The sequence below is a fragment of the Cavia porcellus genome, unplaced genomic scaffold (genome assembly GCF_034190915.1).
Source record: "Cavia porcellus strain 051 isolate PalLab524CR breed Dunkin Hartley unplaced genomic scaffold, mCavPor4.1 scaffold_22, whole genome shotgun sequence".
Classification (NCBI taxonomy): Eukaryota; Metazoa; Chordata; class Mammalia; order Rodentia; family Caviidae; genus Cavia; species Cavia porcellus.
In genome coordinates, this window is record NW_026947505.1 from 17,896,165 (window position 1) to 17,918,427 (window position 22,263).

A 22,263-nucleotide genomic window follows, 5' to 3' on the forward strand; every position below is an offset into this window, starting at 1 on the left:
AAGCAATGCAAGCAACACAGCATTTTACCACAAGACAACCCATAATTAACAGTAACTACCATAGTGTCTCTTTCTTTGAAATAGTTGAGCATGACTTCATATACGATAGTATCGAACATAATAAAATAGTATAAAACTGTTCAAGAGAATGAAAGCATTACAGGGCTTTCAGAACCAAATAACAGAGAGTGAACAATGGCTACTATATTATCTCATTTTCCATAGAAAATTTGTTTATACTATCACACATAATAATATCCAATAAGATGTAATATGATAGAACCAAAGCAAACAGAAGAACAAAAGCATAGCAAGACTTCAGAGTAAGATGATATGAAATCAGCACTAGCTATTCTAATGTCTTGTTTTCTTCAAAATAGCTGTTCATACTATCACAGATAATAAAATCAAACAAACCAGTATAAAACCATTCCAACTAATGAATGAAAACATTATAAGGCTTCAAAGCAATGTAATGGGGGATGATTACCATAAACTATTATGTATTCTTACCATTTCTTACACTAGGGAGACTCTATGGTATTTATACATGTGAGATTGATTTATTTCGTTTATGAGTATGATCTCAAGTTGTGTCCATTTATAAATATCTCAATGTGATCATTCTTTATAGCTGAGTAATACTCCATTGTATAAAAATACCACAACATTTTTAACCATTCCTCAGTTGATGGACACTTGGTTGTTTCCAAGATCTGGCTATTACAAATTGTGCTGCTATAAACATGAGTGCACATATATCACTGTGGTATGATATTTTCAGTTCTGGGAATATGCCTAGAAGTGGAATTTTGAAGACTGAAAGAAAGAGGAACCCAGCGAAGCCTATTTTAGGTCACTGAGTAGTTTTTCTTCTCGGGAGACAACAGCACCCTAAGGATAGAAACAGGAATGGAGGGTAAATCCTGTTTAGTAGCCAGGGAGGAGACGTGTGAAGTCCTTTGCTCTGCCTCTACCTGCTGCCGAAACTGCTCTGCTCTCTATAGTACAAAGTTCACGTAAACAGGTCATTCCACTGCAGGTCGCTGTTCCTGAGAAGGCTGGCACCAAGAATTATTTGGGTCCAGATTATCCATTCTAAACAAATAACTTTTATAAATTTGCTTTCCAAAAAAAAAAAAAAAATGCTTCAATGCTTTTAAATAACAATTGAGGGCGGAAGTGTGAGCCGCCACCTTGACTTCTGAGATGCCTCACCCTTAGCATCAACAGATTGATTTTACCAGATCTGAATCTTTGCCTTTTTTTTCTCAGAAGGAGCAGCTTGCTAGACTGTGTGTTCATAGGGGGCTATGTACTTATAGCAAGGCAGTAACAGCTGCAACTCTAAAACAATTTAGTTCACTATGGACTAACACAAGTGTCTCGCTGTAGGAGTTACTACATTTCAAGTTTATGCTGGTCCACAGAATAATTTCAGTGAAAATACACACAAGTTAAGAAAATCCAAAAGAATGGAAACAAACAATCTAGGTTTTTGTTCTGAACCAAAAAAAAAAAAAAACCCCAAAAAACAAAAACAAGACTTCAAAATATGTTTCTCTCCTTATGCAAACACTATCGTGAAGAAGTTAGAGTACCATGTGTGCCCACACTCACCTTTTCATCCACCAGCTCGATGCCCAGCCCGTCCATTTTCTGACTGCTGATCCCCAGGAGAACCCCCGTGGTTCTGGTGGTCCGGAACTCAAGTTCAATGAGAAGGTCCAATCCCACTTTGAATCCACCAACTGTTACATGAAAAAAAATTTTTTTTTTTGAGTATAGATTAGAGTGTGGCAGTGATTGACTTAATGCTGGACGATACAACGAATGTTTTAAATTTCAATTCATGGGGCCCAGTTCTGGTGAAAACTGTGCTTTCTAGATACCGAAAGGCCCACATTTCCACCTTGGTGTCAGTAATGTACATGACGGCGGCAGTTGCTGATTTTCTTTGCTGTTTCTCTTCAAGACTATAAATTCTGCAAGAGTAGGGGCTTTGTGTTGCTCAGCATTTTATTCCTATACTCATCAGAGGATCTAGCACATGGTGAAGGTTGTACAGATGTTTGTGGAATGAATGAGTGAAGGAATGCACACCGAGGTTGACTCAGTGGACCTCGAAGCCAGTATGATGATTTTAAAATTCTTTGTTAAATGAAGTGTAACAGTTCAATGATTATTCATAAAATTGTATTAAGGCACACCAAATGGCATCTCATTGATCTGAAATGGTTCAAAGGTTTTGAAATATTTTATTAATAAAGAGAAATGGCAAATAAAATTTTGATGGGAAGGTTCATGGGACATAAATGGACTTCTCTAGGTCATCCAGTTAAGTCTTTTCTCTGTAATTTTCCATGTTTGATTCGCTGATTTATTTAACTTTTTAGCAAGGATTTCAGATATTTCTTTTATGAAGTGACTTATTGAGATCAGTCCAGACCACATGAACTATATGGAGTATTAGGAAGGAACTCATGGAAGAATTCTTCTTGTTTCCTATTTCTTAGGGGAAAAGTAAATGTCACATGTAACTACTATGCCTCCAATGAAGCATGGGACCTGTTATGTGAAAAGCCTTTTTGTTCTATTGAGAATCGTGATGGGTTTGGATGAGCAAAGGTGGATTTAGAGCAGATTTTTAAAGTAAAGGGTAGAAGAAGCTGAATTGTCATGCAAAATAAAAGAGAGAGAGAAGGAGAAGAGAGGAATGATGGGAGACAGTTCAGCTGAGGGCCTGGAATGGAGAGACCAGTGAAAGACCCCACGACTGGGTGTCTGGAAAGCTTTGAACAATGAAGATGCCAACAGTCAACTTGCAGCGGTGTATTTTCCAGTGAAGCAATCTCTGAACACCAAGCCATAGGTCAGTTGTGCTCCTAGGTGTGTCCAGTAGATAACAGGAATTGTTGGAAACTGGAAAAAAGTTGATCTAAAATCCAAAGAAACTGGGGGTACAGCAAGTTAATTCATAGCTACAGAAGCTGAAGCAGAAGGGCATCATAAATTGGAATAATAGAAAGCCAGCCATCTATGTATTTGTACAGGTTTCCGGGAAGACTTTGGACTTTCACAATGCCTGGAATCTGGGGTTCAATATAATTTCCAGATTTAAATACTGAACATACCCTGCGCTTTTTTATGTCTCCCTTTGCATGGGTGAGATTCTGTTGAGCTGTCCTAATGTTTCACATGAATGTCTAAGTCATCTTCCAAATCTTTGCTTAAATGTCAGTTTCTTCATGAAACTTTTCCTGATTTTTCCCTCCAAAATTAATCTTTATTCTAAATATCGACAGAATATTAATTCACTGTATTTTTATAGATTTTAATCATTTTTACCTGCCATCCTGAGACTTCTGAGTAGACTGAATCTCTTATCTGTGTTTGATCTATCTAGCTATCTAGCTAGCTATCTATCTACCGTACTGGAGACTTGAGTTCAGGAAGCACTGAACTAGATCCCCAACTCTCTTCATTTTATTTTGAGACAGAATCTTGTTAGTTGTCCAAGTTGACTTTCAACTTGCTATCCTCCTGACTCAGCCTCCTGAATACCTGGGAGTACAGATATGCACTACTCCACCTGTCTTGATTATATATTTTTAAGGATAAACATGCCATCTTATTTACTTCTGTTTTCCATAATAACTTTCACATATTATATGCTTATTAAAATTTTTATAGTGAACAAATATAAATGCCTATGAAAATTACACCACTGGATATTTTATGTTAAATTTTGTTAATGCCAGACTTTGTTGTTAAGCGAGGTGAGTTCCAATTTTTCTTTCCCAACTGTATGTTGCAGACCCACACTATAGATAAGGTAGGGAGGATACTTAAGGGAGGGAAAGTTATCATCCATTATCATTATCAATATGAAATTGGCACCAGAAGGCATGCAGTCTGTCAGTGTGCATGTGTGCGTGTGTGTGTGCATGCGTGTGTGTGTGTGTAATATGAATTAGATCCTTTCAAGGAACTGAAAAAGGACAAAGTATAATGGTATCTCATACCCAGGAAGGTAGGCAGGGAAAACTGGAAGGTAAAAAACAGAGTATAAACATATAAACCCTCTTGCAGAATTACATTTATTTTGATGTTACTGAGCTCTAGTGAGGACATGGAATAAACTCTCCAGTTTTTTTTTTACTTTATTGTTTATCATCAGAAACAAAATACTCGAATTGTAAAAAGCAATTTTATTATTTCTCAGGGCTCAGGATTTAAATAAAGAATACTAGCCTAGCACTTTGAGACATTTGTTTATTTGGTGTCAGTAAGAGGTGAGAATTTATCTACAGGTGATATTCAACAAGAGGAAATGCAAGAGCCTCACCTGCTTTGGCAAAACCTGTTCCATCAAAGTAGGTCCCTCTCTGAGCACTCACAAAGCAGGTCCCCACACGGAAACTGGAGGTTGGCCTCTCCATATCCACAGGGGCCTCTTCCATGTGTAGGTTCCTTATGCAGCCGTCAATGCTGTAGGTCACCTAAACATTTGGTTAGTTGGAACAAACGTCACATTTCAGCTGAACTTTGTCTTTCTGCAATTTAAACATCTCGAAGATGTTCTATGCGTGAACCCATGAGCCAGTTGTCTTACAAAATCCCTCAAAACTGCCTGAGTCTTTTCTATTAACCTCTAGGCTTCACAGCATGGGTAGCAAAAACCCTGCATTGTGCTTCTCAAGTTGGAAGCACGGAGATAGGAACCTGATCCTCTGATATTCCAAGGACTGCATGTCATCTATTGTGTGCAGATTTGTTTAGCAGAGTTCTGGGCTCCAGATGGGCACCACAATTTTTGATGTGTCACTTAAGTTCCTCATTTCATGTTTCTATTAATAATATATTAATCCCACTATATATACATTTTGTTCTAAATTATGTTCAATGTCTATTTGAAAGGGTAATTAGGGTTGGTTCAGTGATTCTTCGTTTTGAAAATCTAATGAAAGCGGTAGGCTGTTCCCTAAGAAAATGCACACACACATAAAACTTCAAAGTCTGCATGAAACATGTGGGCTCAAGGAATTTAGAAATAATTCAGTCACATACTGCTTCATTATATTTCATCTGGTTTTAGGTATTCTAGTTAGTCACTTTTGCTGACGTCAATTCAGAGACTTAGTTTTGATTGATCTAGGTATCATATACTCTAGCCATGAAAAGAAAGCAATGTGAATCATTCCAAAGAAAAGCCAAAAGCTAAGATTGACAACTATAATGGGAAATTGTTTTTGATGAATGAACAAGTCTACATTATCTTGGGCTTTCATTAGAGAACAGAAATGTAAGACATCATATTTGTATTTAGTGCCCTAAAAACACGAATTACCTGTGCTTTTCAAAAGAACCTTTTTCAAAGCAAACCAGCACATGGAGTCTGACAAATAATTATTTTGTGAATATTGATTTTAAAAGTTGTGAGGACTTTAAATTCTGAACCTGAAATTGTGTAAGTATTCTTTAAATACTACATCTCTTAATGGTGGCTAAATCGCCAGTCCTGAAATGACACCAGGAATAGCAATATCATCTTCATCCTCCTTGGCCAGTGCTTTCTATATTTCCAGTGACTTTCTAAGTTTTTGAAAATATATTGCCTTCTTCAATCTTTACAGCAACTCCGACACTATGATGACTTATTTTGCAAAAGAGGGAACTTTGCCAAAGAAAGACAGTCATTTTCTCAAAGTTAACACAGCCAGTGAATAGCTATGCAGGTAATGAATCTAAGGTTGCAAGACTGCAATGTCTACCCTTAGAATTAGCATCATCTCTCCTAGTCAAATCTTCCTAGAAAATTTTCTGCTACTTCTCCAAAAAGAAAATTTCCCACTTAAGGTTAGTGATCGTGAGCCCATTTGATCTAACAATTAACAAATATATACACCAATAAATGACAGCTAAACATTTAGCCCGAGTACAGAGAGACACTTACTGGACCTATTCTTCGTGTGGTATAGTTGACAGGTAACCCGCCGACATACAGCATGCCCACAACATCCAGGATGTCTGCTTTCTTAGGGCTGGTGGTTCGGTTGGAGGCATCATCTACATAAAGAATTCCTTCTTGTTTACTTCGCATAATCTTAATCTGCAAAAACAAAGAGAAATCATTCATTCCAACCCTGAATGAATTTCAAGTGTGCAGAGTAGAAGATATGAGAACTTTAATGATCCACCCCAAAGAACAGTGTAATAACTAATGGGTGAAGGCCACAACACAAGTGAAAGGAAACCTAGATGTGATATTTCAAAGTTTGTGTTTTCTATGACCACCTCCACAAGAACACAACATTTTGTGCAGGGTAGGTTTCTGGTTGAAGTTGCTTTGGGAGGTTGCCATATGCCTCAGGAGGGAGACACACTGCAAGGACATTTGGGGACTGATGGTCCTGCCTGGAACTAAGCAGACTGTAACACGCATGTCTACTTTGAACAAGAGCTTTAGTCTGGCTGAGCACAGCCTGGGCTCCAAACAATTTCAGCCATGCTGCCTCCCTCCTGCCTAACTGGCCCTTGTAGTGCAGAACTGGAGGAAGAACCTCTTAGAATGGAGTGCTGGCATTTCCGTAGCAGCTGATTAGCTCAAAGTTGGAGGGGGGGGGGGGGGGGGGGATGGAAACCTGACTGATCCCCAAATGATGGCAGCAGAGTGCATTGTTGTCTGGGATGTGGTGGGGGAGGGGGAGGAGTGTGAAGACGAGGTTGAGCATAAAATCCTCGTGGCTCAATTTAGCAGAAGAAGCGTGAAAGCCTGCGAAAAGCTGGAGCCCAAGGATGGTTTAAAATGGAGTCTGCCTTAGGATTAGAGTATTTTAATACCTCATTTTACTTTTGTCTGTTCTGGTTTGGGAAATGATTTTAAAAAAAACATTAAAAATAAAAGTTATCCTTAATTTGGATAATTATTGTATTCAAATTCCCTTTCTTAATAGCAGCCTCCTTGTGGCCTGACAATCTGTCTTTTGCTCAAATGTCATATTTGTTATCCCATTAGCCAGAGATGAGGATAAATCTTAGCAAGAGGACAGCTCCTCAAGCAAGATCAGTTCTTGGTAGTCAGGAGCTCCTAAATAAATATAAAGATTTTGTTTCTTATTTCCCAGATAATAAATGGGTTGACTTGGAGTTCATATTGTATTTTTTTCAGCTTTTTTGGTTTCTATAGGGTAGAAAAAGTCAGAGTAGGTTAGTACATCAAATCCAGCATCTAATAATATCCTCCTCTGAAAATTAAACATTTTATTGGTCTACCTAGGGAAACTTTACTTAATAGGCTATCACAGGTGCAGAGACAAATTTTCAGCTTTTGTTTTAATCAGGTAGTATATTATCTATTTGCAGTCATGCCAAGTAGGATAGGAGGCTGGCAAATGAGCCTTCTGTGCCCATAACATCACCAGTTTCTGGGTGTAAGGCCAATGTTTTAAAGTAGCTCCAAATGACTGTTGGCGGAAATGGTACCTTGGAGCCCTTTAAACATGATATTGCAGAGATTCCCACACCCTTGGTGTTCAAATCAGTATGCAGGGCGGTGAGAGGTAGGTGTGAGGGCTTATCTTAGTCCTGCCAACTTTTACCTTTGCCAAATATTATTTCCTTAAAGAGAGATCAATAGCAGCCTGCATACAGCGGACATGCAATGTAAGAATAAATGCCCCTATACATTGAAAACCCAGAGCTTTACCATTAGCTCCTCCACAGTCCCACCATGCTCACTTAGCAGCACGGGAAATGTCTTTCACTGCCTGGCCCGAGTTTGTGAGCAGATGTTTGGGAATCTCAGCTGTGTGACAGTGACACAACCCTGTAGCACCATGCAAGCAGCCAAATACAAACCAACCCAGATCTGCTCTCATTGTCCGAGGTTGAAGCCATTGTGCACAGTGCTTGCAATGTTTTCAGCCTCTCCTGTATTGCAGCAGCAGCAGCGTTAGTGTCTACAGTGGCATAACAGCACAGACACTAGGACCCCGAGGTTGCTGCATGAATCCCTCTTCAGGATGCTGACCCTAAGGGGACCCTTACCTTGTGCCACTGGCCGTCGTTGATCTTGGTGGGGATCATAGTACTGGTGTCCCCACTCCCCAGGTCATAGCGGAAGTAAGGCAGTCCGTCCCTCAGCTGAACGGTAGCAAAGTCAGCGTGATTGATCCTGGCCATGTAAAAAAGCAAGCCTGATTCTGCTTCTGTTCGCACTTCCAACTCAATGGTGAGGCTATAACACAGAAGCACACAAAGGAAAAGGGAAAAATGAGAGGATTCTTGCATTAGGATAGACTGATGTCAAGTCCCGGGTGCATTTTCATGAGGGAGGTAAAAATTTGCTGTGATAGAACTTTCCAGGGCTACTGATTTCCTATACTGGACTCTTGAGGGCAAGGCAAACATAATGCTATTCTCTACTGCTCTTCCTGAATTAAAATAAACACACAATAAACCCTCAGTTCACTAATCAGCAAATGGGGCCCTTCACACTTGACCCAGTGTGAATACTCACTGCTTCCCTTACCCCTTCTTGGGCAGTACCCTGGAGTAATACACACCGATTTTTAACTTTGGTATCATCAAATGCCATAGCGATGTGACTGTTTCTTGAAAGCCCAAACTGCTTGCTCCCCATCAAAAGAGCTGGTTTTGATTCTGCAGCACAAGGACCCTGCAACATGTAAAGGCGAGGAAGACAGGCGATTAGAGTCTGTTCTTTAAATAGGTAACGCTGCTCTTTAATTGTTCCTTATGTATTACCTTAATGCCCTTGTATAATTTTAAATTCTTTAAGAATAAAAGCTCTCTTATCCGTCTCTGTAATCTACAACACAGAAGTGTTATTATCAAATGCTTAGTGAATACGAGGCCATTTTCTTATATTATACCCTCGTATTGCTAAAGGAGTATGCTCAACAATTTATTGATAATTCATATTTTTGCTCTCCTCTAAGGAAAAGCATTATTTATATTTCTGAGAAAACTGCCATTTTGTCTTCCCATTTATTTCACTGATAGTTTTAGTCTTAGAAAACTGAACAAGGAAAATGACAAGTTAGCCACCCAGATTCTAAAAGCAGAAATATGTGTTTCTTTTTACCCACTGCCCCTATTTCCATCTCCCCCAATCATTTTTCTTTGAAAATTATCAGTCCACTAGAAGGCTGCCATGAATTTAGTCTTTCAAGATGGTATATCTCAACCTGCAAGTCAGCCCCTTCGGGTCCTTAGCCAGTTGCTAGGCAACCCAGCACATTTTTTAATGCAACCTACCATACACCATTTGAATTGCTACCATTTAAAGATTAGCTTCCTAGGGTGCTTAAGAGGGACAGCTAGGTCCACAGTCTTGCAGTCACTTGCTTTAATGCTCTGCTGCCACCATTTTGCAATTCTTAGTAATTTTTATCAGGGACCCCTGCCTTTTCATTTTCCATGGTGCCTTTTAAATAACATCACTGATCCTGGTTCCCTGACTACATTTGCCAACTGTAATGCACAACTCACTAATCCAAGCTCTTTCAGTGACCAAAGCCACAACTTCTTTTTCTGGTTTCTATTTCTTTTTTACAAGACAGCTGGGTATACAGGAGGCTTAAGAAGTTATTTAGAATATGCATGAGAAAATCAATAATATCTGCACACTCGAACCAACACATCTGTTTTTAAGATCTGTGCACAAAAGCCCTGGATGGGCCACTGTCCCAGCGAGCACTGACTCAGCAGAGGTTCCACACAGCCCACAGCTGCTTTTGATGCCCTGTGCTTTTGCTAAATAGTGCTCCTCCGCAATGACTCATCAGCAGGAAATCTGCACTTGAGGGAAGGCCTGGCTCTCTTTTTCTCTGGAGCTTAGTCAATTATAATACTCTGCCACAGCAGGTAAAGGGCTTAAAGTGTTTTGAAATGCTATGAAATTGGTCTTCACGGGAGTATTTCCCTTCTGTTTCCCAGGAGATGGTCAGCTATAAACAGCAGACTTATGGTGGAAATTCACACAGCTATGGTAAGGAGGCCAGAAAAGTGCTTTTCATGACACACAGAACCTTTCTTATTACCCTACCTCAAAAAGCCCAATGGGAGAGGATTTGGGAGCCTAATGTCTTATTCAACAATTATGCTGCTCATAGAATCGGAATCCTTTGTTAACCTCTTTGATATTTTCTGTACCAAGGACACGTGTGGCTTACAGTCCTCTGCAGAAACCTTTAAGTGCCTCCCTTCTGCTGTGAGTCCCCAGGGGCAGAATTTCACTAAAACATCTTTAAACATCTCAGCTCTGAAAACTGGGAAACTGGAAAGGTCAGTGGATGGTGAAGAATTAGAGAATAAGGATGCCTAGGCTATATGGAAACCCTCAGCAGGTTATGTCCTTAGGGTTGTTACTATTGGAACCACCTGTTCGGTTACTACACACAAATGTTCACCAAAATAACGTTCCAACATGAACAGCATGAAATCAGATGCTAATGTGATCTTTTAAATGACCAGGGTGACAGTTGTGAAGATTAGGTATTTTACTGGTGGCACTCGTGTGTTTTGGAGAATTTCTGTCTTCGCATGTTGCATGGTGGCCCAAATCCAGGGCACCTTTGCCTGTTGATATCCTGGGTAGGTGCTTCCAAAGCTACTTCTGAGCTGAGTGGCTGTTCTCTGGCACCTGGAAAAGATCCTGCTTATGTTATTTTTAAGAAAAACCTCTGACCAGAAATAGACAAGACTGTATCCAGGTCTTTTTATGAATCATCTTGTAGAACACCACTTCAAACAGGAAGAAGAATGCCCCTCAGGGAACTTGCTTTGTATTGCAAAGGCCCATTTGGGAAACATCATGGGCACTGGCTACTGAAAAGGAGTACAGTGCTCAGATTGGCACGTGCTATTGCAGAAAGTGGAAATGAACAGATCCCTCTAATAACCTCCACGTAAAATGTCACTGGGTTGGATTCATTTTTTTTTAAGGACATCCAAATGGGAGCTTGCTATCATAGATGTGCAAAGAAGATGAATCTAACGGATGTTGCTTTAATCAAAAGTCTACCATCTTCCTTTATACAACTGACAGAAAAGAACAGAAGCGCTGAGGCGAGAGGCTTCCGTATGTAGCTAATTTAGGGTTTCAAGGGGAAGGTGGGGGTCTAACCTCTAGTCCAGTGATGTCCCAGTGGGTTAGAAGGAGACTGGGCTGGACCATGTCTCCATGTCTGCTTTGCACCATCACCTGCCCCAGGGGAATTGCACAAAGGAGCCTGAGATGAGGAGGGCGCAGGCTCTGCCTGGCTGTGCTGCTCTTCCTTCCTCCTGCCTCACACCAGCGCTGCAGTCCGAGGCGGAGCTAACTCTCCCCCTGCAGCTCCAGCTTCTTTTCCGGTCTCACATTCCAGAGGGGAACCTGTGAGCTGGATGAGAACACACTTCTGCTCTGCACAGACTGACATGATCTTGTCAGCAGCGCTCACGACAGTGCAAACGTGAACTGAGAAAAAAGGAGGGGTGCGCTTTTAAAGAACGGATCTAGAACGCTCCTTGCAAGACCATTGCCCTCTTCTCAGCCTAGGCTGAGGGTTGTCCTCGTGGACCCAATGCCTGTCCTGTGCTGTTTTGGAAGCACTCATCTCTGAAATGTGTTTAAACAACAATTTAAAAAAAAAAAAAAAAAAAAAAAAAAAAAAAGTCTTGGTAGTGGCTCATCAATCTCAACACGTTACAATTCTGCCACCTTGTGGAGACGCTTTAAATCACTATGAGTACATAAGAGCTGAGACAGTAGGCAGTAGGCATGCTTGATTGGGCTTGGCAGGCTGCAAATGGCAGGCAGACTGGACCTGTGGGGAGCATGAGTGCAGCTGTCCAGGGCAGCAGTGAAAATCTGGGAAATTTCTGGAAGAATCCAGGCTCCCAAAGCCATGTTAGGGAACTGGGTGGCACAGAAGATTACAAACTAGGCCCTCAACACTTTTCATCCTGTTTAATTTTAGGTCAGATTGATGCAGTGGTCAGTTCTCCCTCTTTCTTTCTTTCTGTCTTTCTCTCTCTCTCTCTCTCTCTTTTTTCAGTGCCAGGATTGAACTCACGACTTCACATTTGCCAAGCAGGTGCTTATGCTGCTGAGCCAAATCCCTTAGTGGTCATTTCTGGCCCCTTAGTGGTCATTTCTAACTGCTGGTTGGTGACTGACCAAGTTATTTGATTCAGGGTAGCAGAGAATTCGCTGGAAAGCTTCCATTGGGTTGGGGCAGGTTTTGAACCACATTTATCAGAGCTGCCATTTTTGCTCTTTAAAGTGCAAATGACGAATCACTATAAACTGCGTCACATTTTTTTTTTTAATGAGTGAATAATCTCTCTAAGATACAGACTCAAAATCACATTTGATGCTCATCCATAATGGTCTTGTTTTGGATGTATACTAAGTGAGAAATTTTTTTCTTTTCTGTCTTTTTGAGACAGGGTCTCATGATACAGCTCAGGCTGGCTTTGGGCTTATTTTGTAGCCCAGGCTGGCCTTGAACCTGCAATGATGCTCCTGCCTCAGCCTCCTGACAGCTGGGATTGGAGTGTGTCACCATGCCCAGGTCGAGAAATACATTTTACAGCAGTGACTTTAATGTCTTGAAATGCAGAATTCTGACTCAAGCTTTTATTGAGGAACTGGATTATGTTCACTCTCTTTTGGCAGGTACTGGTCATTTTCCATAATATTTACTCACTAATGCCTGAAGAGAGGTTCCTTGAAGTAAAGAGAATGTGTGTTTTTCCTTAAAATACATACCCGTATCCAATCGATTGCTCCTTTGGCCTTGACTGTACTTGGCTTTTAGAATTGCAATATTAAAGCTGCTAGGGAAATCACTTTTTTTTGCTCCTTTTTTTCTTTCTTTGTTTGCTTTTACCCCTTCCATTTCCAGAGAGCCGTTATCAGCACAGAGTTACTCATATCACTCTTCTCAGTTCCACAGTTTAAACTTTGCGGTCCACAGCTCAACTTTTCAACCAGATTGAGGTCTGAGATTGTGGCCAGCTCACTGCATCCAAATCCTACCCAGGCTGCACTTGGTACAGGACCTGGGGTAAACAGCGTGTGTATTTGCAGAGGACTTTGCCATATTTTGACACATGGACAGATTTCTGTGATACAGAAACCCAGATTATAATTGCTCTACATCTCCTATCATCTTAGAGGAGAAATATCTACAAATACAATACATAAGATTTTTATTTTTACCCAGATCTAAGTGGGCTAAGAATGAGAGGAAAGAAAAGTGCATTTGTAGTCAAACAGGGGCTCTAAGTGGTGCAGCTCGGACTCAGGTGACCCAAGGACCAGCCTGTCCACGGCGCTGGATGGGGCTCCCTTGGGCACAGTGAATACTGGCCAGGCTCTGTAAAGTGCTGGCAGCCCAGGGACACTGGGCACAAAGAAGGGAAACAAAGGCACTAGAGAGGCCCTGGCTGCCTGCGGTGCTAGCACAGTCCTAGGGCTCACAGACACACCGTTCCCACCTCAAGAATTACCTCGTAACTCTCAGTTCCCAAATGGTTCTTAAAAATCTAGTGTCCGGTGCGACAAGGGTAAGACCTGATAAGATTTAAAATGGGGAGATCTAAAATGCCCCCAAAAGTCTCAAGTTCAAGATGGGGCCTGGTCAGAAGTGGCGGGTCATTGGGTGCATTCTCGCCCCCGAATTCTCCTCTCTGTGATTCCCAGCCACTGTGGTGACCGGCTTTCCCCTGCCACTGCTGTGCCTTGGAGCCAGTGTCCTCCTGAGCCAGTCACCTTCCAAAAGTGCCACCTCTGAGCATGGCACATTAGATCTGAACCATAACAAGAGCTGATATTCATGTCAAGTTGGAGTCGGAAATGGCTTAAAGATCGGGTACTCCCCTGCACCCCTTTTTAGTTAGCTCTTGCTCTGAACCAAAAAGTGTCCAGATTAACCAGTTCATACAGAAAGGGGAGCGATGGGGTACTGTGCTAGGCAATTTGCTTACAAGGTGTAACTTATCCTCTAAGGAGACATTATCTTATCTTTCAATGGGCTGTGTCACCTGGCCTGGTGAATTCAGGTGGGCTAGACTAGAAAAATCAGTTTTCTGTGTGTCTGCCTCTACCTCTATCTCTGTATCTTTTTTAGCTAGCAATGACAATATCTTATTCATCTTTGCATTTACTAGGTTCTTTAAAATAAATATTTGTTATAAAATAAAACATGAAACCTTTAACTTTTAGTAATCTTTAAAAAGATGACCCATATTCCTTCAAAAGAGACAGGAATAACTAATAACATTGAAAGAGAAGATACATATGGATATATACCTATACAGCTCTGACACTAGTTCTGACCACAGAAGTTACAGATAATCACAATGTGTAGGGCACGGGGAGGCGGGTAGAGGGCAGATGCCTGGGTTGTGCCAGCTTCCATTGTGTGGAGTGGTGGACCATTCTCTTCAGGCTAGGGCTCTGTATCTTAAGGCTCAGGCTCTGTCGGCTCTTTTTCTAGCTATGGCTCTTTATAATTCCTCCTAGACCAACCCGTTGGGCTATGACTCAGCTCCTGGGCTTTCATCTTGTCTGCTAAGTGGAATGGTATGTTTTTGGAAAAGTTAAACCAGATACTGCTGAGAGAAAATGGGCACTGGAGTTGGAGCAGAAGGTTCCAAGCAAACTCAAAGACAGTTAAAAAAAAAATCTGCAGACTCAGAAAAACGTGATATTTAGAATCCACAGAGGAATGTGGTCAAGATGCCCTAGCACAGTGTGCGTGGCCATGTGGGAAAGTGAAGTGGAGGCCAGCAAGAATGTTGTGCAAAAATATAAACCGAACCAGTGTGTACTGGACGAAAGACCTGACGAAGGAAATGCTAGTGATGATACAGCTCATGGTGTTTTGATTGAACGTGGAGCCAGATTAGGAGTAAACAGCACAGCACATCTGTTATAAACACTGAGAGGTCTCAGGTGCATTCACAGATAAATAATAAGAGACCAAGAGCAGGGAGAGTCCTAGTGCCCCCACCCCAAACTGGACACTTCATTTTCAGTAGTATGGTCTATTCTAGGTGCCAGATGTTCAAAGAGGTATTTCAGACTAAAGATGTGGATCATTGGAGATATTAGAATTAAAAATTAGGTCAATCAAAAATACATAAGCTAATGGCATATTTAGCACGGGAAGGAGAAGAACTCATGATTCTCCTATCCTTGAAAATATTAAGAGTGGACACTCATGAATATGGCTATAGATACCATCCCTACACATTCATTGCATGAAGGTTACGGGAATGCAGCTTGACATCATTGTAACCTAAGGCTGTCTAATCACCAAAGCCTGCCTCCTCTCAGCCCCGGAAATGCTTGGGAGTGAAGTCTTCAAACAAAGCATGCCTGTCTGCACCAAGAATTCACATCCAGATAAAAGTAGCTGACTGGGCCAGATGATCTCCATGGCTTTTGCCAATTACAATTTATAATTCAGTCAGTTGTTTATAATTCATAATTTATAATTAAGTTAGTTGCTTACAATTAGCCTGTAGTTCTAGAACTGGTTTTATTAAGGAGATGGGAGAACCCAAGGTAAAAAACATGTATTCAGGATGTTATGATGTTTAAGGGAAAGAGAAGGTGATCCTTGTTGGGAAGCCTTCTGTGAGATGACACTGATATAAATGAAACACTTTTCATTGGATTATTACAGTAACTCCACGTGGTAGGCAAAGTTGGAACAAGCACCACATTTCAGAGGCTGAAATGATGCTTAGGATACACAACCAGGCATCCCGCGTGAAGACTATCTGGCCTGCTATTTCATACATATTTCTAGGGAAGGAGTACATTATTACACACAACCAATTCTATCCTGTAAAGGGAGGAATAGAATGAAATGCTTAAGAATTTTCAAAATCTGCACCCTTGGACAACATGCTGAAGCCATGAGTGACAGGTGGGACGCGTGCTGCCACATGCATATGTAGTCAGTGTAGTGAAACTGCCTCTCTCTGGAAAAGGCTTTTTCTATATATAACCTTAGACGTCCTCACCTTTTGGCCCTATAATTCCTCATTTTAAGAATCTATCCTAAGAAAACATTCAGAAATGCTGAAAAAGTTTGAATCTTAGAAATGTTCATCAAAGTATACTTTCCCATAGTGACAAATTAGAGAAACTCTAGCCCACAGAGGGCCATCCACAGTAAAATAAATCATAAAAGGAGAGTGTTGGCATGATAATGAGGCGAACTCTGAGATGAGTCAGGCTCACGGGATTAAAATTCCTGTCCTGACATTTGCGAGCTGTGTGAGTCAGTTAGTGACTTGGGACATTCCTGGCAAACCAACTAAAGACAGAATCATGATTTGTAGTCACAGGGCCGTTGTGAGAGTTGTACGTTACACTGAGTGGCACTTGCTTAGCTGGTGCCTGACTCATAGTAATTACCTGAAATCAACAGCCGCACTCCTCATTGGTGTGTACTAATTTTGCTCTACATTAAATGCTTGGTCTATGCCAGGATTTTGCCAAACATCATCTTTAAAAATGTTGGTAACAGCAATTTGTGCAGTGAATATTCTCACTTTACAGATGAGAAAATAGAGGACCAGAGTGGCTAAGCAAATTTACATGGTGGGTTGGAGAGCAGGGATTTGAACCCAGGCTGTCTGCCCAGAACACAGATTCTATTATTGTGTGTTAGGTATGAGTGAACTGTGTAACCACATCATAAAACCATACTAGGCATGTGCATATATATGATGTTTAGAAAAAAAAACAATTTAATTGTGTTAGTAGTTTTTAAAATGAGGATACTAAATGTTACACGTGGCATGAGATCCTCTATAAAATTCAAATAAAAAGGCCTGAAATTGGTGTGAGTGACCCTCTGGGCAGGCATTTCAGTGTCTTTTATTCTTGGTTCTGAATAGTTCTGTGCTTTCTAACTTTTCAACTGAAAATGTGCAATCTTATAAACACAAAAGTTGAAGGAGAACAGAGGTATTCAGCAAGCTTCAAGGAGAATAGCTCTCTGTAGGCAGGTTATCTTTCCTCCAATTCCCAGAGTAGCGTATGCTAGGCATTAGACCCCTGGCCACATTTTTGGAAAATGACCCACAGTGCCAGGTAAAGGTCCCTAAGCAACTCGAATCTGCACACTTACCTGCGCTGGAGTGGGTGTGGGTGTGGGGAGAGCTGGGGTGGCCATGGGCTCGGGCTGGACGATGATTTCAGCTGGGATGGCTTCTTCCTCAGGTTTCTGATGGCTACAGCGACCAATGTCTGCATTTTTGAAGGATACAGGCCGTGCAAAGTCCATGGGGCTAAAAGAATACCACCAAAGTGAATTTTTTCTTATTTTTTCTGTCTAAAGGTCATTACTGCAGTGTTCCAAGGCTACATTGAAAATCTTCATTGACTCCATCCCCTTATGGCTTTGCATAATGCAGATGAAACAGTGAACCTCGCTATTTTTTTAAAGTGGGAAGGAAGTCACTTACACAGAGTTAATAACAAGATTCCACACACATCCTTCAAAAGGAGAGATATTCTGGAGCGAGGAAGGTTGGAATTCAGGCGGTGCACCTCCCACGAAAAGCTTTTTCACTTCAATGGGGTGTTCCACCGTCAGATTTTGCATGTGTCTTCGGTCTTCATCGACTTGAACAGTAAAGATGCTGATGAAACATTTAAAAGAAATAAGAATAAAAGACACAGTGTTCAGTACCATTGGAAGCGCTTTCCTGCCACCCAGCCCCGTTTATTCCCATAGCTTTGAAGTGAGCCCAGGGGGGTGACCGCGGACTCTTGCACATGGAGCCAACATTACTGTTTTCCCTGAATTTTGCCCCATGTCACTCTCACGAACTCTGCTTAAAAGTCTGCCAAAACGAGGTAAAGTGACACAGCATGAGCCTCCTGCGGGGGTGACAGCAAAGGTCTGGTGAGCCACACACACGTGCCCCTTAGAGCCAGGCTTCTATGCCGTGCTGATGCAGAACTGTGGAAGGATCACTGGGCTTAGCTTGGCAAAGGGTCACATTCTGTTTGGCTCTTTCTTTCTCGGTTTGTGCTTGTTATTATCTTGCTAGGGGACAAACTGTACTCCTGAGAGCTTAAACTGCAGGAGTGAACAGCAAACACTTAGAGGATGTTTTACCCAGAACGTAGATGCCAGCTTTTGAATAGAAGAGGCATCAAAGAACATCATGCTAATTGTTCCTTGCAATGATTTTTCTCAGTAACTGTTTCATTAATTTCCTTAATTTGCTTATGAGAGACAATTCACACACTAGTAATTGAAAACCTCATGCTACTTATTTACAACAATCCTTGGTTCCTGGGGCAAAAAACAAAACAAAACAAAACAAAACAAAACAAAAAAACAAAAAAACAAGCGCTCAGAAGATGAAAATGGCTGAAAACGTTTTCTGTTTGGTCCAAGCAGGTTTTGGGTTTAATTCCAACAGCCATTGTGATGCTATTAGTCATAAGTATTACTCACTAGCCCCAGGATCATAGATGGATTATTGAAAACTTACTTCCTATATAAAGAGCAAATCAAAGGACTCGAGGTAGAAAGCTCAGTCCTAACATGCCACCCTACTTGATTTTCTAAGAAGGAGAAAACACATGTAGAAATGCAAACTCTGAACCAAGGAAGCAATGCCCTGGATTACCACTGAACTGTGGATCCACTTTGGTACTATGCAAAAGAAAGAAAGTAGAAGCAAGATGGATTTCATAATGGCTTAAAATGTTACCCTGCAAAGGATGTAGAGGGGGCAGTCTGAGTTAGTTTCAAAGGGAAAACCAAGAGAGTCTTTTAAAATGAGACTCTGGAAGCAGTGTTGGCAAAGATCAAGAGGTTCATCTTCATTACCAAGAGGGCTGATGGTTTGGGACTTTTAGAAAACCACTCACTCCTGGGGGTTTGTGACTCACTGAGGAATGGCTCCTCCCATACCTTCTCTCTTTGGACTTAAAGGAACCTCTTCTGAAAGTCATGGAACAGTGCTCCTAAGGGTTCCCAGGAGGGGCTCATGTCACTATTAAAGATTGACTTCCTACATAATTCAGGGTTTGCCCCACGGTTGTCTTACTTAGTAAGAGCATTGCCAGAATACTAGAGCTGAGGCCCGCTTGCATTTTATATTCTAGAAATCTCACATCCTAATAATTTATTTGGTTTGTTGCTAAAGAAGGATATTTATACCAACATGTCCCTAATAACACTGATATTTAATTTTTTAATTTTATTTAACAATTGTTTTCTGAGAAACTGCTTTGTGAAAAATACTGTTTTAAACAAAACATTATCTATCCATATTGTGAGAGATCAGCCCCAGTGTTTCTTTCTTTTATAATTTCAGTGGTTGATCTCTAGAATTTCATAATTAAACGTTTTATTACATACATTCTACCCCTTATTTGTTTGAAATATTGGTTTAAGATGCTTTCAAGCCACCACAAACTGGCTTGCATATGTGGAAGAACATACTAAAATAAGTGCCTTCAACACTTTCAAAATCTTGATTGAACACAGTTTTGTTGTTAAGCAAGTAAATGTTTGGATTGCAGTGTCTAGATCACTGTCTCATTCAGGAAATCCTGAACTACTCCTGAAACATTCTGTGAAACTTTGAAATTCTTAGTCCAGTTTAGATCCGTGTGAAGAATGCTTTCACTGACATGAAACTCAACTCTGATACAACCTAAAAAGTTGCTTGCACAACTATTTTCAGGCCTTGGAGGTTTAATGTTTTGTCTCTAGAGCTATTGGCCACTACATTCACTGTGGGGGAAGGAATGCAGGTGGGAATTAGATGTTTCCAAATTAGGAAGAGTTCATCGCAATCAACATGAAATAATATTCATCTTTCAAGGTACAAATAAAAAATTGGCCAAGCAAATATAAATAGAGGTGTTTATATTTAGCTGGGTTTATAACCTGTTGTGTTGTGTACAATATGTGATTTTGGGGCAAGTTAATATTTTCTCATCATTGGGGCTGGGGATTTAGCTCAGTATCTTAAGTGCCTGCCTGGCAAGTGCAAGGTCATGAGTTCGATCCCTAGTACAAAAAAAATTCTCATCATTGTGGGAAGAATACTAATATATTTCTAGCATATGTTTAGCATAGTTAAAAGACTGTCTATATTTGACCCTGACCATATCAAAGAAGTGGCTATGAAGCCCTGACCTGTTTCCTAGTGAAGTTTACAGGGTCATTTGCAATCTCTGGGTAACTAGTGCTTCCTTACGCAGTAGAAGATGATTGCAGTTTAACGTTAGAGCTCTAAATCAGGCATTAGAATAGCGAATGTGTTCTTGTTTGGACAGAGTTCAGTGGCTGCACACTAATGTCCAGCACATTATCCTGTAATTAACAGTGAGTGGCAAAACTGTTTGTATGGCTAATTAACCGAATGACCAGTTTTCAGGGATGTTCTATACCCCAAGCTTAATCCAATAAAGGCTGGATTTATGGTCAGCAGCTGTGAAGTTGGCATAATAAAATGCCCTTCTTGCAGAAACACCTGTTAAAAGGACACCTTAGATCAACATCATAATACATGTGGGAATTTCAAAAAGTTTTTGCTTAACTGCATTTCTTAAATATGCATTTGCCTATTTTAAATTCTTAACTTCAAAAACTTTTAAAAATCTTTCTCATAATATGAAGAATTAAAGTTTGGCCAAGTGACTAAAATCTAATTTATAAAGCATGTAAAATTGGTATTCTGAAGCATTCTTTAAGATTCAAACGAGAAAATCCAGTCTGCCTTTCTCCCTAGAAACCATGACTACAATACCTGAGTACTAGATTAGCAAAAGTTCTGAGTTTGTCTAAATAGTGATTCATCATCTATCTTAATCATGGTTTCTACATCTTGATTAGCAGTCACTCAGCATGAATGCTTAGTATCACTTTAGTCCACAACCTAATGCTCTATATAATAACAAAATGAGCCAAACAAAGTTTATCATTTACACAGAAGACAAGAAATCCTGATTACTTGTCTAAACCGTTATCCAGAGAATGTCAGTTATGAGAGGATGATTAGAAAATGCAGTTCTTTAACTACAGAATAGCAACTGTCTGTTTGAGCTACGCTATATGTTCATACACTTGTTGCATTTAAAAGCACTCTGTTTGTTGTGAGATTCCTTTAAATTTGATTTGCATTGTCTTCTATGCCTTCAGTCTAATAAATGGATAGCTGGTTTGGATGTTTTGGACCCTGCAGTCTCTGGGCTTCTGTTTGCATTTGCTCCAATTGTCCTTTTAAGCTAATTCCCTCTCTGACTTGTTGTATAAAAGCCTGATGAACAAATACAGATAACTTTGCGCAGGACGTCAGTACAAAGCATGGCACCGTTCTGAAGAAATGAGAAATGAGCCTTTGCATTGTTAAAAGTCTGTTTCACTGATTCAGTGGGAGGCAGGGTTCACGTGGGGCTGTGGGGAGATGGACTCTACAGATGGATTTCGGGGGGCCTCCGTTCTCCCCCTCTCCTTTCATTGTGGGGAGGATGAGGGAAGCACATAAGAGGTGCAGGGGGTAGAGCAGCTGCTGCCACCCTCCCTGGCCACAACCAGTTTCTAAGCAGCTGCCACAAATGCTTTGGAACCTGAATGAAACAGCAGCTGCCAAAGGCTTATGGCTGCAGCCGAGTTACCCTGAGTATTCACTGTGTGCGTGCTGAGTGGAGAAGAGAGTATCTGAGAGGTGCAGAGAGGGGGATTTTTCAAGTCTACAGCTTCAGGGGTTGCATTTGGTTGTTCTAAAGGTGGACAGGAGAACTGCACAGAATAAAAATGTTAGGAGCAGAATTCCTAAGGGCACGAGTAAATGAAGTTCCCCAAGCATGAAATACAAAGAAGAGCAAATTAAACTGCCTCCTCATTTTGGAATGCGCAGTACATCCACACACACAGGCACAGAGGTTCAGAGAGGGACCGAGCTAGCAAAGGCATCTGTGTTCATTACAACAGTAAGCACTGAAGTGCGGTAGATACCCCCGCGCTCTCTCCACATGAACGGAATGTTCTCTCCCATCATGAAACAGACTTTGCTCGGGCTTGATGACAATTTTCCTCATTGTCCGTATCCCTGTGGAGAGATGCACCTCCAGCCGGCCTTTGTTGAGGAGGATGGCGTAGTAAGCCTGAAACAACAGATGGGCATTGAAGATTAAACAGGAGTCCCGTCTATGATGTAGTTACAGAGAATCATCTGCCATGAGATCTTTCCTAA

The 22,263-nt window shown here is 40.9% G+C and overlaps 1 protein-coding gene across 5 annotated transcripts in view; it reads right to left on the bottom strand.

Moving 5' to 3' along the window:
- Positions 1–22,263, bottom strand: part of Lama2 (laminin subunit alpha 2) — a 553,946-nt gene that overhangs the window by 3,108 nt on the left and 528,575 nt on the right. For all 5 annotated transcript variants that reach the window (XM_063232872.1, XM_063232874.1, XM_063232873.1 and 2 more), the window contains 8 exons: positions 22,026–22,174; positions 17,503–17,679; positions 17,166–17,325; positions 8,568–8,680; positions 8,050–8,239; positions 5,957–6,112; positions 4,349–4,502; positions 1,621–1,751 (listed from right to left, as the gene is read on the bottom strand). In XM_063232872.1, the coding sequence (XP_063088942.1) occupies positions 1,621–1,751; positions 4,349–4,502; positions 5,957–6,112; positions 8,050–8,239; positions 8,568–8,680; positions 17,166–17,325; positions 17,503–17,679; positions 22,026–22,174 (1,230 nt within the window). The remainder of the gene's footprint in view (positions 1–1,620; positions 1,752–4,348; positions 4,503–5,956; positions 6,113–8,049; positions 8,240–8,567; positions 8,681–17,165; positions 17,326–17,502; positions 17,680–22,025; positions 22,175–22,263) is intronic.